This window comes from Ammodytes marinus, assembly GCF_949987685.1.
Source record: "Ammodytes marinus genome assembly, chromosome: 19".
NCBI lineage: Eukaryota > Metazoa > Chordata > Actinopteri > Uranoscopiformes > Ammodytidae > Ammodytes > Ammodytes marinus.
The window spans coordinates 21882127-21900485 of record NC_137223.1 but is presented as its reverse complement, the minus strand read 5'-3'; the positions used below and the strand labels follow the sequence as shown (position 1 = coordinate 21900485).

At 37.2% G+C, this 18359-nt stretch overlaps 1 protein-coding gene across 1 annotated transcript; it reads left to right on the top strand.

Annotated features, from left to right (window-relative positions):
• Window positions 1-1775: 1775 nt before the first annotated feature.
• vgll2a (vestigial-like family member 2a) lies at window positions 1776-7332 on the top strand (the record flags this gene model as incomplete). The annotated part of the gene is made up of 4 exons (XM_080047404.1): window positions 1776-1853; window positions 4132-4378; window positions 5856-6335; window positions 7289-7332. 4 exons carry the CDS (start codon window positions 1776-1778, stop codon window positions 7330-7332), a joined length of 849 nt encoding a protein of 282 aa, XP_079903530.1.
• Between the last annotated feature and the right edge of the window lie 11027 nt (window positions 7333-18359).

Genomic DNA, 18359 nt, shown 5'->3' with positions numbered 1-18359 from the left:
TTGTGAGTAACCTTAGACTTTAAGAAATGCATTTTTATGGCTTATTGCGAAATCGCACCAGCGAAGGCTTTTTGAGAGAGACGTTATGCCGGCCTATTTACATTTAAACATAACGATAATAATTTGATTTCATTTTCATTTCTTTAATGAAAAAATCTTTAGAGATGGAAAATGTTGACACTGAACGCTTGTGCAATGTTTTGACTGTACAGTATATAAACTCATATTAACAAAGGCATGATATAATTTTTTTGATAATGTTTTGGCTCTCAAAGCACATGGTTTATGTTGAGAAAACCACAGCAATTCATGATGATTTTCAAGCCTATGTAATTTTTTTACAATAATAAAATAATATAATGTAATTAGTACTCCCATAACAATGCTCGGAAACAACTTACTACAGTGTGAATAAACACAAATAATATCATGGTTTCACCCTCACCCATTTGTTCCTGTCCTGTTGCTTGATGATAGTTGGGTAAGTTGCAGTTGACCCGTAACCTCTAGTAATAGCGCCAAACTGGGAGCAAACTATTTGACTTTTGACCTCTAGAATTTTGGGAGGCCACTGAGGAATTGTGGGACTTCATAGCATTACATTCCACTCATTGGTCGGTTTGATATGTTTACTCATTCAATTAGAAGTAAATGCCAGTTGTTACATTCTTAACTGCGGCTTCAAGCACTTGAGAAACTTCAACAGTACACACAGGCAATAATGTGATTACTACTATACCCACAATATAAGGTTTTAGATGTTGAATCAGTTATAACTTTCCAACATAAATCCTGTCGTTTGCCATTCTCACTGATCACGTTATGATTTAAGGCTGATAAAAGCAAATAGTCAGTTACATTTGGGGCAAACAACGAGATCATCAGTGAAAACAATATTATTTTTATATAGTTATTATTATTAATGCCTTTGCTCAGGTCCGATTTCCCAGGCACTCAGACCAAAGGATTTATGGCAGGCAGACCGAAACATCCTGTGTTTCCTGAACGGTACCAAATCAAAGTTTTCTTTGCTTCACCATCGCCATATTACTATTATTAATTTGACATAGTCACATATAAATACAGACTCAACGTGATGTATTATGTGGTCTCTCTTTCATTCGCTTCCTAAACAAATGCACGCCCCGCAACAGTGTAGAAAAACTACCGCTTAAGTCCAAAGTTACCACTAGAATCACAAAATCTAAAAGTTCCCTCGTAGTCGCTTTAATCCTTAGATGAGCCAATGCAGAAACCTAATGTAACAAGACCAACCAACCTGAAATAAAATAAAATAAACGCAGTACAAGGAAAATCATAATTTGGTTGAAAATTTACAAAATGTATGAAAATATGTGGTGAACAGCTTTGATAGGGTGCAAAATAAAACATCCAAAAATATGAATGCGTAAACATGTTTTAAGCTACGAAAGCAACCATGCTGTAAGTAGATAACAATTTAGTAATTAATAACTTTATAGATCTCATGATTTTCCTGTGCTGTTATGTAAAGCCCATTAAGGCAGAGGTGGAGCTGTGGCCTTTGATTGGCTAGGGGGAGTCTGGGTGTGTGTGGGGAGGAGGAGGAGGGTTGAGAGGTTCCCTTCTGTGCGTCTGGCCGCAGTCCAGTGCGTTAAGAGCGCAGAGCAGCACCGATCACACACACACTCACACACTCCACTCCACTCCACTCCACTGGGATTACGGTTTTCATCTCCTTCTGCACAGACACGCTCTCTCAATGAAGCTTGGTTCTTCTCCGTGATTTCTTCGCCATGAGCTGCCTGGATGTGATGTACCAAGTGTTTGGTCCGCAGCCTTATTTCAGCTCCTACAGCCCCTATCACCACCAGGTAGGCATCGTGTATATTCTTCACAATGAGCACTTACAACACTTTATCCAGGCACTGTGGACTTGAAACCTGTTTGAATGCAAAGAAAACTTTTATTTCTAGGTTTTAAAATTCATTGGACCATGAATTAAAAAGTGAATTGCAGGTTAATACAAAAAGTAAAACAGACACACTAGTGCCCATACAGCCATTTAAGAATAATGTATTTATAAAATGTAACTATTCAACTCTGTTCAAGGTTCAATATAGGAAAAAGTCTAGTGCGTTAAGCTTCAAGTATGAAGCAAAGGTAAACTTGACTTTTTTCAGACTTTATTCAAATTGATTTCGCTATTAGTTTAAAGGTTAATAAGGAGTCTTGTACTTTAAAAGAAATATATATTTTCGTTACGGTTTTGGTAAGCTTTTACCAGTCAAAAGTAGAAAGATCAAAAATAATATATTTATATTGTTACTTATTTTACTTATGTTAAGATTGAAATTATTATATTATACCATTTGTGTAATATATTGTTTTATATAAGTTTTTAAAGAGTTTTATACAGTTTTGATTGACATTGAGATTCATAAGTTTCCCATCATTCCTAATTTTGCAATTTTAAATAAATGAAGCTCCTAATTTAGGATTAAAATCAATTTTTTGTAATCATGTTCGGCTTGATAATATATATATATTTTCTTTTACAGTTTGTCACAATATCATAAATAAGATATGATGTATTAATTTTAACTTTAACATAAGTTGTCTGTAAGCAGATTTCATGCGTGCGCAGCAGGTTCATGAGGCCTTTCCAGACCTGTTAAAGCGCTTTTCTCTCTCTTAAAACCTCTCAGTCAACATCCAGGCATATTTCACATAGTGCCACAACTCACTTTGTCTGTCACTTAAACAGACTCTGAATCAGCCAGAGACTATACCCATACTATACGTCTCGTTTTTATAATATGTGTTTTAACTGTTTATTAGTAAGAGTTACTTGTTATGGCTTATATAATACATATTTATATGTGATAAGAATTTGTAAAAAGCTATAAGTCTTACTTAACTTACAGAATTGCATATGAATATAGTTTTTTGCACAATAATCTAGACTTTTCTTTCTATTTATCATATAAGCGAGTAAAACAAGAGTAAAAGGATGGTGTTGAAAAGGTTTGTATGTTAATATCTTTGTGTGCAGCTGTAAGGAGGTGCAGAGTTTATGTATTTTAAAGCAACTAAGTACACTCAATTTTATCGGTGTACTACAATGTATATAGTGTTAGAGGGATACATTTAAAGACAGGTGAACCATTAGGTGTAATTGGCGATCATTAAAAGACAATGAAAACCCCCACTATCAGCATTGATCTACAAGTCACACCCTTGGGATAACATACTTGCTGTAACAAATGCATTTATATTTGTGTTTAAGTCAAGGCAATATTATATAGCACCATTCAAACATGAAGCAATTCAAGGTGCTTTACACAGTGGGAAAAAAATACATTAAATATCGAAAACTAGAAGAACATTGAAATTGCACATACAAAAAAACATATAAAAAGTAAAAAAAAAAAATGTTTTAGACATATTACATATTAATGTTAATAAGTTGGTCTAGTTAAGGCGTGTTTATCTCAAATCGAAACATTTTGGCTCTTAAAGAAAACAATTGTGTTAGGTTTGAAGGTCAAATGTTTCATATTGGTTTAAGTCTCAATGATATCTAAAAAAAAAGTATAGAATAAATGTGTCCATGCAAAATAGTGTGCAAGACACTATGTACTGTACAAACTTTCATGTCTTTTTTAGAAACTGGCCTCGTATTCCAACATACTAATATGTCACTCTGTTTATAAGCAGGTATAGTTAAGATGTATTCATCTCATACTAAAAACATTTGGGGTCTTAAAGAAATTTCTTTGTGAAGTTTGAATGTCAAATGTTATAGGCTATATTGATTTTAATCTCAACATATCTAAAATCTCCCTAAAAAAGAAAATGGTAGTGTGTTTACAGAGACTCAAGATAAACACCCATATGCATAAACTTTCATGTCTTCTTTAGAAACTGGCCTTATATTCCAAACTAATCATAAGTTACTCTGTTTATAAGCGGGTATAGTGAAGGTGTATTTATCTCACACATTTGGGGTTTTAAAGACATTTTTTGCGTGAGGATTGAAGGTCAAATGTTACAATATCTAAAGAAAGTATAAAATAAATGTGTCTATGCAAAATAGTGTGAAAGATAAACACACATATGTACTGTACTAATCTGCATGTGTGTTTTTAGAAACTGGCCTTATATTCCAAGATGCAAGACCTCCAGGACAGCGGCAGCAGGCTAGCCCCCCCGGGCCCACCGGCGATCAAAGAGGAAGACAAGGATCTGCCGCCGGGAGCCGAGTACCTGAACTCCCGCTGCGTTCTCTTCACCTACTTCCAGGGAGACATCAGCGCCGTGGTGGACGAGCACTTCAGCCGAGCCCTCAGCCACACAGCTGCATACCCTGCCTCAAGCAGTCACAAGGCCTTAAGAGGTGTGTGTGTGAATGTGTGTGTGTGTGTGTGTGTGTGTGACTGTGTGTGTTTCGTTGTTTTCCTTCATGTGTGTGTGTGTGTGTGTCTCGTTGTTTTCTTCATGTGTGTGTGTGTGTGTGTGTGTGTCTGTGTCCTTGTTTTCTTTCATATGTGTGTGTGTGTGTGTGTGCGTGTGTCATTGTTTTCCTTCATCTGTATGTCAGGCAGGCTGGAGGAGCCACTAACAGCATTTTGGTCATGATCGGGACACAACATTTCTCCTGTTGAACTCATGAAATGCTTTTCAGAAATTCTGGTGTGTTCTTAAGGCTAGACGCTGTAGGGGAATCGGGTACATTTTTTAGTTTATAGATATCAGCATGAAGCTTTGCCAGTTGATTATTTAAATCAAATAAATATTTTTTTCTATCGCATTTTATTTATAGTAGTATAAAAAAGGGGACTACTATATAAGCAAAATAGACAAAAATCTCCAAATTGACCAGTGCTTGATCATGTATTGTAATTTGGTTCTTGCTGTAAGTTTCTATACTGTTAGATGACATTGGCTGAATTGCATACATTTTATCCATCAATATGTGGATATCATGACATTAGTGTAGTAGCTGTTAACCTGTTCCATACGGTACCAGTTAAGAGAGAAAAGTGTGTTTTTGTTTCAGGCTCAGTTGGCAGTTTGTTTCCCCCCTGCTGTTTTGTTTGATAGAAATATAAACTCAAAGAGTGAGTTTCTTAACGTTAGGAGTGCTGCATATTTTAAGAATAACATGTAATTTAATTTCTTACAAGCAAATACTCGGTACTCTTGCTTTGAAAATTGAAAAATCAATTACTTTTAAAGCTAGCTATCAACTAATTTTCTGTCGTTAAATAAGGCAAGTCACCTAATTAATCCATCTTAAACTAGCTCAACAATGTGAAAGGCATACATTGTATTAAATTGTTTTCTGAAATGTTTGAATAAATATGCAAATTTGGCAAAATCTAACTAATTAAACTAAGTAAATTTGCTTCTCTTAAAAATAACAAATATCTAAATGTTGGATAAAGCCAGAGTTCAAATCTTTATTTCATTTTTGACAACCTATTTCAGTACAAATCCAAAATAGGCCGAGATAATGGTCGGTAAAGATGACGCTAACAGACAAAGTATAGTAAAATAAACACCTAAATGTACATTTTGGACATTTTAATTATACTTGTATAAAAGAAGAAATGTGATAGAAGCAAAATAGCCAAAAATATTTTGACCAAATTGAAAAGTGCTTGAAAAAAACTGTGATTTTGCATTCCGTGTCTAATTTAAAAGAGGAATTGTTTTGAAATAAGGTATTGTGGCCAGAATGAATGGCTGAAAGCTTTGGAAAAAAACAAATGGACCTTGTGATAAGAATTTCTTTTTAACAATGAACCTGCAGCCTTGAGCTTGAAAATGTAACTTTGTATTTTATTTTATTTTATTTTTTGTCTTCCCAGATGGATCATTCCCTATGAACCAGAGAAGTTTCCCTCCATCTTTCTGGAACAGTTCGTACCATCAGTCGGTCTCGTCTCTGTCCGCTGCCCACACAGAGCTGCCCTTCCCTGGGGACCCGTACTCCCCGGCCTCCCTGCACAGCCACCTCCACCAGAGCAGCCCGGACGCCTGGCACCCGTCTCACCACCACCACCACCACCACCACCCCTACTCACTAGGGGGCGCCATCGGCTCCCAGGGATCGGCTTACCCGCGGCCGGGCGTTCACGAGATGTACGGCACGGCGTTTGACCCACGCTACGGTTCTCTGCTGGTGCCGTCGGTCAGGCCTCATCACCGCCTGGCCTCCGGCAGCTCGGGCCCGGGCCCCAGCGCCTCGCCATGTGACCTGGGAGGGAAGGGCGAGTCTGGGACCGGCTCTTCGTGGAGCGGGGCCTTTACCGGGGCTGGGGCGGAGATTGGACTCAACATGGATACAGGTATTGTTAAATTTGTCATGTTAAGTCATTGTATATATATATATATATATATATATATATATATATATATATATATATATATATATATATATATATATATATATATATATATATACACACACTTTGTATATACCTATTACCTACCTATTTTATTACATGATAATGGATTTAATGTCTATTTGTTATCTATTTTATGGCAATTTATTTTATCTATTTCCATTGCTATTTATTGAGGTTATTATCTTTGCCTCGCTGTTCTTCACCCACCTCAGTTTGTCTATTTATTGTGTTTTTGACATGTTACATTTTGGATGTTTGTGTGAAAGTGGATGCGGCAAACTTCTTGGGATCAATAAAGTTGTCTAATCTAATCTAATCTAATTTATATAAAATACAAAGTGAGCACACAGCATCTGCTCTTCAAGTCACTTCAACAAGCTTGAACAGTTTAAGTCAAGCTGTCATCTTTGGACTGGCAGATTTATGAAATAGCACTTTAGATGCATTTTCACTAGGTAAAATGTCCAACTTGTTTGTGCTGATGCTTAACTTGGCAAACACATGTCTGTTAAAAGCAAAACCATTCAGAGACCTAATTACTACAGGAGTTGTTGAAGTGGAAGGAAAACTATCTGATTAAACACGGTCAGTGAGACCACGTAGCAAAGCAACAACTTTAAACTATGGATTTTAAAAGCAGATTTCTTACCCCTGCCTCAGATTAATTTAACAAGTGGTTTGAACAAACAAACTGATTTGACAATCCCCACCTTAACACCAGCTGTCAACTACGCTTTTCTGTTGCTGTCTTGCTTTCATCCCTGCTCTGCCTCGGGCGATTCCTTCTGCTTAAATCAACAAGACATTTTGCACCTTTTTTTTCTCTAATCTCCCTTTTCTTGCTTTTCCTTTCTTCCTCTGCTTTTTCTTCTCTTTCGTTCCTCCTCTCTCAGGTCTGCAGGCACAGGATAAGAGCAAGGATTTGTATTGGTTTTAGTAACTGCAGAGACTACTCCCTCCCAAACCCCCTATTCACTCCAACTTTATAGCCTCTTTTCTCCACTACTCAACTCTGTTGAAACACTGCTGCGTTTATGGGATGACTTACAGACAAACTGAATATCTGGTCTACTTGCAGCTCTGTGTTACGGCGGACTTTGCAACAACAGCAGCAGCAGCAGCAGCACAGCCCTACTGAGCTGAAAGCCGACGAGTTTGGATAAAAAGTGAACTCGCAAAGGAGAGACAGAATCTGATCTTGATGGATTTGGACAAAGACAAGACTCTTTGTGCTTCTGTAACGGGCAGGGACAACATTCCCAAACTGGAAAAAGTCGGGGGACAGACGGACACATGTGTTGTTGAAACTCCAAAGACAGAAAAAGCGCTTGAAGGACTTGGCAGGACCTGCCTCGAATAGGACAACTGGGCAACAGACACTGGCAGTGTTATGGCTGGAGTAAAAAGGCTATGTTTGTGTTGAGAACGCCGCTAAGCAAGAGTACTGCAGACTGAATAGCAAAAGGAGCCTATGACTTTGGTTTACATGGATTATTGGTTCAAAAAACTGTATTTTATTGCCATATAAAAGCTAATTGAAACAGTCAAAAGGTATTTAAGAAATCATCTCATAAAATGTTTCAGGTAACAGCTACAAATTACTTTAGACATATCATCATTTCATACTATGTAAGCAGGCAGAATGTTCTCAAAAGAAGTCAGTATGCGCATTATGCATACTAAATCCTCTCTATTTGTGTGTGCAGTTGATGAACACTATTGCCCCACAATGCAATGCAAAAAGGATTTGATGATTTGAAAGTCAAATATCATCCTGATGATGTTAAAATCAGGATTTTGGTTGTAAAAATTGGTTGTTAAAAAAAGTTCCACATGTATAAGTTATAAACTGTATGTCTGTTGTTTCGGCCAATGGAATGTCAAACTCTATTTCGATATATGTAGGACAGCTCATAACTAGGATTTGATATAGTAATTTAAATAAGTTCAACAATTTTGATATTCAGTTAAAATTTTAAGTCATTCATAAGGCATAGAAAATCTCAAAGCATCTTGAATGCAACGTTTGCTTGCTTATTTTGGTCATATTCCTACATCATTATTTTGTTCAAAGAAAACTTATTTCACAGCCAAAGTTTTTTTTTTTTTTTTAAATGCCCATTTGAAGACCATAACATAAATGATCATCAAATTCTACTCAATGTAAAACTGCCTGATTGGCCAGAATGCATAAATAGATCCCACTAGAAACAAACAGAATGTATATTTTGAGTAAGAATGATTTTAACTAAAACACACCTCAATTTACTGTACACCAATACACTTACATACAGAATGGACTGGACTTTGCTAAATTCTTCTGGGAAAAATTGTATGAAACATTGTTTTATTGTGAATGCAGAGATGAGAATACATCAGACTGTGTCAACAACAGAAATGTAAACTTTGCACCAATGGCCGCTGAGTGAGTGAGAGAGGAGGGGTTCCCTTGATGAATGAAGAGAACGACGGCTATTTGAAGCCACTTGACTCCCTCTCTCTCTACTCCCATGCAGCTGTCAACGACAACTGCTCTTCAACTCAGTGAACACACACACACATACACACGCACAAACACACATGTGCACACACAGACACACACATGCGCACACACACACACATACATTTATTACTTAGCGTGGACCATGATCTCTGAGTTCTTTCAGAGGGCAACCACTTCCACTGGAAATACAATGGTGAAAAAAGAAAAACAATCATTAGTTGGGGAGATTTTACTGTGTATTATTCGAAAACTTAAAGTGCAAACATTTTTAATTGCCATAGGTGGGGACTGGCCCTTGACGAGACATTTGTTAAAAGTTATTTTTCAAGTTAAACCCAACCAACTGAGCATTGAACAGTGTTGTTAGTATCAGCTCTAGCATTTTATTTCTTCAATTTTAAACTATTTTATTTGTTGACATTATTTGCATTTTACATTATTTAAAAAATAAATAATAATAATATATTGAAATATATATTCATCAAAAGGACTACGTACAGTGCTCTATAGCTGCTGTTCCACTACATGGTACCAGCTCTACTCTACTAGCCTTTTTTGGTTTGTAAAAGTACCTGGTACCTACTTTTTTGGTACTTGCTCTGTCAATGTTCCAAAAGGTAGGTACTAGTAAATGGTGACGTGAAACACAGTATACCACTGATTTGTCAGAGTGAATGGTTACTGTCATCAATGGGCGGCACCCCATTCTGCACAAGAAACAGCAAAGCTACTATAGCGGACAAGGTTTTTCAACTGCTGTCTCTCCAGTTTTTGTTCTGCTTTCGGCCAAAAATGGCATTCCGGACCGCCACGGAAGTACAGTCGTTTCTCACCATGGTGACCAAAATCCAGCACGATGAGAGATGAGAGAGTATACCAGCAAGACTCCGAAGAGACGGAGGTGCAGATATCCATGGTGGTTAACATAACATGTTGTACAAATAAATAAAACAAGACCACACACACAAACACACACACACACACGCACACACAAAACTGTCAAAAAGTAATTTGTGAGTTTAGATCTTCAAACTGTTTAACCCTGACCCTGTTTAATTCAAGCAAACAATCCACATGAACTGTGTTTGAATTTTGTTCATATTTAACGTCATGACACTTTATGAAATGTTCTATCCACCTGTCTCAAACCGATTTTTTTTAAGCTTTCATCCTTGGCAGCCCTTTTCATTTTTCGACTTTCACACGGAGAATTCACACACTTGCATGTATGGTGCTTGTTAAGTGCTTGTTGAATTTAAATTCATTTCTAGGCCATAATAAAAACCTGCATACCTTGACTGAATATATTTTGCATCTGCGACACTTCAGTCCTTTGCTTTTTATGCTACCACAAAGCATTGTCCCTGGCTCCAATCACTCAACTTACAATTGTCCAAATGCTTGAATTTAAAGTTGGCAAACTGAAATGAGTTGCTTATTAGCACAGCCTCAGAGAGGAGCTACATGTCCATGCTTCAAAGTTTCTAATACCAGTTGAACAGTACTTGTTTACTACTGTAGTACTCGTATCAGTGTACAGTTGGTTTGATTTTGACATATTGACAGGATCACCACACTCATAACACAACACAAAAATAAGATGCAACAATGCCAAAAAAATGTTTAGTACAAGTAGATAGGTAGAATATAACTGAATACTATTGTCCATAACACAGGAATCATCTGAAGTCAAAAATATAATGGGTATTGTTTCCTGGTTTTAAAGATATGCTGACAGCCTTGACATTGGCTGTTTGTACACAGGCTTTGAATTACTATTTAGATACGAATTGGAGCCTATTAAGATAGAAATAAATGGGGTTAAATAAGCTGCTAAGACAGGAGGAGCATAACCATACAGTTGAACAAAAGACTGTCAATTTCAGCCATGTGTTCTGTTTCTCAAGCTCAATGGAGTGTGTGTGTGTGAATTTGTTTCAGCTGAGAGCGAGACAGCTGTAGATTGATATCAGCTTCTGACTTGAGTGATGACGGACAAGAGAAGGGTGGAGTAGTGCCGTCTCTTTTTAATCACTGTCCATACTCACAAACACTCGTCCTTCAGTGTTTTATTTCTCTTCTTTCTTTTCTCTATTTCATCACAAACTAGAAAAAACAACAACAATTGCTTCTTTTCAAAGAGTTAATTCAGCTATCCAGCCGAATTGGAAGGTATAAAACCGTGCTAATTGTGTAAAAAAAATAAGGCTGAGGTTAAGGACAAGAGCTGCCCTTTTTTGAAAGCAAAGACACGGAAGGATTGCATTGATTCATCCGTTTATTTCAGAAAATTGTGAATAGCGTTAGACCTGAATAGCTGAATAAATGGCCTTTGTGTATTTTAATGTTTTTACCATTAGGAATCAGAAATAATTGGATGTTCAATCTATGATAAGTCAAACAGGGCTGGACTATTTGAGAGTTATCTTCAAAAAAAAGATCATATTTCAGGAGAATTTTCACTACAAAATATATCCAAAGATATCCTCTAAGGATTGATGTTGTCCCCTTTTTTTGGTGAAAACATACTGTACCATGAATTACATGTAATTCATGTAATTACATTACTGCATTACAGTAATGTAACAATGCAGATTTATTTTCTTTTGTAAAGATTATGTGATGCTTGCTCCCCTCCCCCCATTACTCTGCTCTTGCTTTTTTTTTTACTTGTTTTTTAATTTCCCCGCTTTTATTATTTTTTTTTTCTAACCATGAGAGTTAAAGTACAGCAGACTATTATTGCCATGGGAGAGGGATAAAATAAGAGGAGGACATTTTTTTTCATTATGCTCTTCGAGGAAAGGTGGAAATGTCTATAAAAAAAGCCGAAATAAAATTTCTAGAATAAACTTTTAAGATCAAGACTGCGATAAAGTTAGAAAGATGTTAACAGTTTTCGAACTCCCAGGATCAACAAGTCATAAGCAAATCATTGTTAAAAGACAAAGGAGGGTATGTGGAGACCAATTAATTGGGCAGCAATGTTGGATATGCGTGTGATTTTGACCCGGTTTGTGACAGGAAGCATATTGAAGAAACCAATGGAACATTACAGCAGGACGGGCTGGACCTTTCAAAAATCCAACCACAGTCAAAGAGTCAGATCAGTATTGGACGATGAGATCATCCATGTTCTGAAATTAGTTGGAGGACAATTCATTCAGGATTTTAAATCGCAAACCGCATTGTGTCTGACAGGCTTTACCTGCTGAGGTATCAGGGCTTCTGAGCTATATCAGGTTTCGTCAGCTGTATTGCTGCTGTTTTGAGCAAAAACTCTCCTTCTTTGCCTAAAACCAGTGGCTCGATGCGACGAGTTTAGGCTTGTTCAGAGGAGCCTTGGGGGGAGGGAAAGTAATGCAGAAGACAAAAAAAAAGGCGAATTACATTTTATCATAACATTCTTTTGTATATCACTGATCATTGCGTGTATGTATTTTGAAATTCATTTAGTATATTTTTATTTGTTTGCATGATACAACCCACAAATAAACAAAATAATATAATTATTTTAAGTACTTCAGTGAAGAAAGAAAAAACGTAAAGGCCTTTTGATTACCTCAAGAAAATATAAAGCAATATGTCATTGTCAATGTATTTGAGAGAAAAACATTCAAGTTTTTTTTACTATTTAATAAAACTGTGATTATATCATTCAACTCAACTCAACATTCAATCCACCAAGTGACTGATAACAGAACATTTTGGTCATCTTCATTGCTTTTCTGTTATATATAATAAAATAAAGGATGAAAGTCTTTCAGTGTGAAAAGTGTTGAAACTATGGATGTTTGTAAGTGCAGTATAGGAGTACTTAGAGAGCACTTACAGTATTGTGTCTATTTGATGCAGCTACTTTGCCTTGCAGCAGGTCTGGTATGTGCCTTACATGTATTACAAGACAACATACAGTAAAACATCTCTTCCAAGGTTAAAAGAAAATAATCTACTTCTACTCTTCAGTCTAACCTCATACCTCTATCCCACTTGCCCTCCATCCCTCCATCCTTCAATCTAGGATGTTTGCAGTTAGAGCAGATCAGAGCTAAGTGAACCTATCGGGTTTCTCCTCCCTTGACGACTGTTTACAAGAGAAACGGAGCAGAACAGCCCTTTAACAATGGAGAGTGAATCCTCCTGCTCTGTTCTGCAACATTCCCCACATTTCTATCTCAGTTTTGCTACAGTTCAAGAGGAGAGATGCAAGGGAAAGCGTTTAAGAATGATGGACATTTTGTTGCAAACAACTTGTGTAAAGAGGGACAAAGAGGATGGCACTCAGAGAGAGAGAGAGAGAGAGAGAGAGAGAGAGAGAGAGAGAGAGAGAGAGAGAGAGAGAGAGAGAGAGAGAGAGAGAGAGAAGGCTAAGTCTGAAAATAACGACCACTTACACCATCAAATTATTTGATAAACAGCAGTAAAAATTATGCAATGTTACTTACGAGTACTGTAAAGAGCATCTTTCAAGTTTCTTTGGCAAAGCTTTTAAAACACAGCTTCTTATTTACATTATCATTCATTTTTTTTATGTCCACGTAAGTAGTCCAATATTTACTCTTCAAGCTATGTTTTTGGTCTCTACCAACTCCGGAGGGTTAGGGAAGCAAGTGTCATGCAAAATGCACCATCATGTCCACTAGCTACTCCCTAGTCTCTCTGGCATTTGGTCATGTGAAAGTAGTCTAGTGTTTTGTTTTTGTTTTTATGAAATCAGTTGCTTGCTGCAGTTGAACGACAACAGCAAAGGCCTGACTGTAAAGTTTTGTAAATCCTTCTCTGAAGGTTCATCACTATGAACGAGCCATTTTACGCCGTCCTTTGATACTTTGTTATTTATTTGAAAAATAGCGGTTATAACTTCTTTAAAGGTGGATACAACAAAAATGTAATAACTTTGGCAGCTTCGAAAAAAAGAAATATTTCATACTTCAACATCCAATATATAAGTCAAAACTCGGCATCCATATGTTTTGATTGTGCGAATGTTGGAATGCCATTAAGGATAAAAAATACACCAAATGTCAGTGACGTTCAGTTTGTCTTTTAAGGTCTCAAAATGTCAGATGACAACATATAAACTCTTTGTGCCAAAACTTGCATCAACAAACATCTAGTTTAAAAAAAAAACATTTAAATGGCTGATCTGCTTGTCATGTCAACCCACTATGAACACACCAAATGTGTTCCCATTTTAAGTGGAGGGCCCGAGTGGAGTGGAAACACAGCTGTGGTTCTTGTTATCCAGGCTCTCACTGCCAGAACTGTCAGCTGTGGGGTAAAACAAATCCCGCCGCAGAGCACACACGGACTGACTTTTATGGAGACTTGTTTACGTACCACATGCTTGATTTCCATCGATTTCAACTGGAGGAGAAGTGGAAATTCTAACGGCGTGGACACACTCACTGATGCCAAAAGAGCTCCCTTGTGGACAAATATGATAGAGCTGCTATTCATTCACACAGACTTATATAGATCAAAATAGGACTATATGATTATGCTGATAAAAGGCATAAGTACTGTGATGGTTCTCTGTGATTAAGACTCAAAATTAAGGGAAAAGTGAGTTCAAAGTTACCTCAATTTAGCCGTTGTATTCTGATCCTTATCCCATCAGGTGTTTGTCAGAGCACAAAACACAAAACAAAAACATAAACCTAGGCACAGATTTTAGGTGTGATAACATCCTTAGACCGCTTCAAAACAGATATTTCCAATTTCTTTTCCACATAAAAGGAGACAGCCGATCGCTCCGGGCTCAGCTGTCTGTATATTTCTCAGAGGCACTGATAGCTCGGTGTCTGCTGCGATTGAACCCCTGCCAACATTACATTGACAAGTCTTATGTGGGACGGTAGATGGGTCCCATCAATTGGTATTGTATTTTTAAAGAAGACAGACACACGCCCTTTCTCTTGCGCCGCCTGACTGTTATTTCCGGGGGTTTAGAGAATATGAATATATATATTTTTTAAAATTATTATAAACATGTTTGCGCTTGTATGTGGTTATGTTTTCATATGCATTTGTGCTGTTTAAAAGCTCTTCAAGGGACAGGCATTGGAAATCAGCGTTAGCTGTAAAATGCTGTGAAGCTGTCATTAGAGATTTCTTTTTCAAGAGTCTATGTGGTAGCATCTGCCCCTATCAAATAAACATGAGAGAAAATGAAAAAATAAAACCGATACATGGCTACTTATTGAGTCCACTGCTGCTGTGTGTGAGAGGAGGATCTACACAGGGTCTTCTACGTATTAAGTATCACCTCTTTCAAACGTCAACAGTGCCTCACAATGAAACAGCGCACACACTTGAATAGAGAGCTCTCCATGTCTCAGCATGGACCTCCGGACTACTGGGAGGTAACGCTAAACAAACACAGACTTACCTGGACAGGTAACCTGAGAGGAGACCCACCTTGAACCCCCCTACCTCCGCCCGCAACCACCACATCATTTTCTGCCCCACAAGCACAGTCCCACAAGCATTAGAAAGCACTGTGGGCCCCCAGGTGTGTGTGTGTGTGTGTGTGTGTGTGTGTGTGTGTGTGTGTGTGTGTGTGTGTGTGTGTGTGTGTGTGTGTGTGTGTGTGTATTTGTATTTTGAGTTTTAGATCATAAAAGTGAGGACATTTTTGTAAATTAAGCACATTTTGGCTGGTTCTCACTTTTGGACAGGCCATTACAGGGATGTTTGAGGGTTAAGACACATTTTAATTAGGGTTCAGGTATGAACAAAGTTTAGTTAAGTGTGAATGTTGGAGTTAGGTATTTAGTTTTGATGGGTATGGGTTAGGGGCTAGGGAATTCATTATGTCAAAGAGTGTCCAATGAGCAAAACGTGTACAGAACCCTGGAGAAGGAAAAGCAGGAAAGAGAAGGGGATGAAGAGTGATTGGTGAGGTGTGAAGACAAGCAAATCTGGTTGGACAGGTGATCTATGGCCGCGAGAAGAAGAAAAGGAAAAAAAGTTAAGCAAAAAAAAAAGGAGTTTAAAAGGGATTTGGTCTCTCTTTTGTCTGGAGTATTTTGAAGTTCGACGAGGGCACACAGTAGCCTAAAGGTTAGAGATTAGGGGATCATTGGTTGAATTCCCACCACCTGCGAGGGACGTTTGAGAAACAAATTTAAGACTTTTAATCTTTAAAAGAAATTACAGCTGTGAAAATTTAAGATTCGTTAGATCCTCTAGTCAAGGTTTTAATGCAAACACAATCATTTAAATAGTGATTTGATAGCGATTCCATTTCCACTTTTTGAAACAGGTTACATTTGGTAGAGTTGTAAAAAGTACTATATTCTTTCTCAGAAACGTGGTGGAGTTGCACAAAGTACTATGAAAGAGGCCTATGTATAGCAGCATTGCAATGTATTTTACTACCGTATTGAATAACAACGAGAATCGTAGCATCTTAAAGCAGTAAAACGGACGTCGCATCAGCCACTGACGACATTTCGACACTTATTTGACACGTGAACACGGTACACTGACCACATTCTGTCTCCATCAACCCAAAACCTGAAGCCTGAAGTCGCGTGTTGAGCTTCAGCCTTTGAGTCTCTGCGTGTGGACTGTGGGAGAACAGGTGGGCATAGTTTCTGTCAAACAGAGAGAGATTGATGGAGTGGGTTAGAGCGCCGGCCGGGGGTATTCTCTTACAGTAATGGCAAAGAGCAAGACAGCTGGACTCAGTACATTGGACTCTGTGTGTGCATATGTGCATATTTGTGCAGGACTTTATATGTGCTTGTCTATATGGAGATGTATTGTGTTATTTATTCCTGAAACAACAGAAGACAAGATGCAATGAGGAGACATATATTTGCTGAGAGAACTCGATAATATAATTTTACATTTGTTATTGAATATTGAAACAATCTAGAAACCTACCATGTTTCATTGTATGTTTTTTTTAAATAATTAATGCTGGTAATGTTTTTACAAAAATACATTTCATGGAATCTTACAAAAGACTTTTAGAACTGTCCCTTTCATTTTTTCTTCTGCAGTCTGCATAATATTTTGAAACTGGATGGATTTGGCGACCTCTTGAGTCTCTTAGCGGTAATGCTATACATCAGCTCTGTCACCAACATCCTACAGTTTCAATCAGACAATGGCTACTTAAAGTTAACCACTTGTATTTGCCTGTATGAATGATCCTTTACAAATGAACATTAAATGTAATTTTAAACTGTTCTATTCCTTTCTTCCTTCTTGATCAAATCATTTTTAAGTGGTCAACAAAGACGAGAACGAATGAATGAATGGGTACACAGAACATAAAATACCTGTACTGTGTGTAGTTTTAGAGGTGTTTTTAATCACACATCCTTCTAAACCACACAGATGTACAATGGTCCAGTCAAGGACAAGTCACTTAAGCTTTGCTTTAATCAAATGAAAAATGCAATCAATTGAAGGAACAATGTTTTTTTTTTTTTTAAGTGTTGCACTTGCACAGTTCATCATAGTCGCCACTAATGTACTGTCATTCTGTGTCCATTTGCCAGGACCTTCTGTCCAATGAGGTTGTAATTGAAAACACACAAAGAGCTGACATTCTGAAGGAGCAATAATGATGTTTTTCTGGCCATAATACAAAATGACCATGACATGCCTCAGGGGTGAAAAAGAAAAAAACTCAAATTGCTAACAAGGCCAGTTGGTGAGAATTCCTCTTATTGGACCAGCAGATAATTGTTATTAATATTACTATGATTATTGTCAATATGATCATGGTGATATATTATATTTCATTGGACTTTCCCACTGTGGCAGAGACAGCTCATCACACACTGCAACTTAAGAAAAACAGAAGCAGAAGCTTTCACAATAATGTTGAGAAAAACTTTGTTTGGAATAAAAATAATTATTATATATTTTATTATTATTATGAGGTTATCATGATTAAAAACACATATGCTTCCCTGGCAAATAAAGCTTATTTGACTTGAAATAAGAAAACTTTTTTGTGCTTTATTGTGTTGTTGAGCAAATGTATAAAGTGATGTTGCTTGTAACATAGCATTTCTTTGGTGAGAAAATTGATAGGTGAACTGAGTTTGTTAGCCCCTCCCACCCAATGTCATCATCAGCCATCACTGTGTGTGTATACTGTGTGTATATATTGTTCGTTTTTATATATTTTATACTGATACGGACCTGTGTGTCTGAAATAAAAAGTTGAATTGAATAACAGTTTTTAATTCTCTTTCGTCTCTGCCAATGTGCAGGACAGTAGACAAGAGACTTGGGGTTTAAAAAGTATTAATCAATCCTCCAATGAATACAACTAGTAGCCTATTCATATGAGGTCTCCAGTTAATCATGGCAATCGGCAGTCTGTATAAGTCCAACTAATATGACATTGAGTGTTGAGTTTTTGTTTGACCTTTCTTTATAATGGACAGTCTCCGGGAATTGAAATGTGATTTTCAAGGGAATTCTGGTCGAAA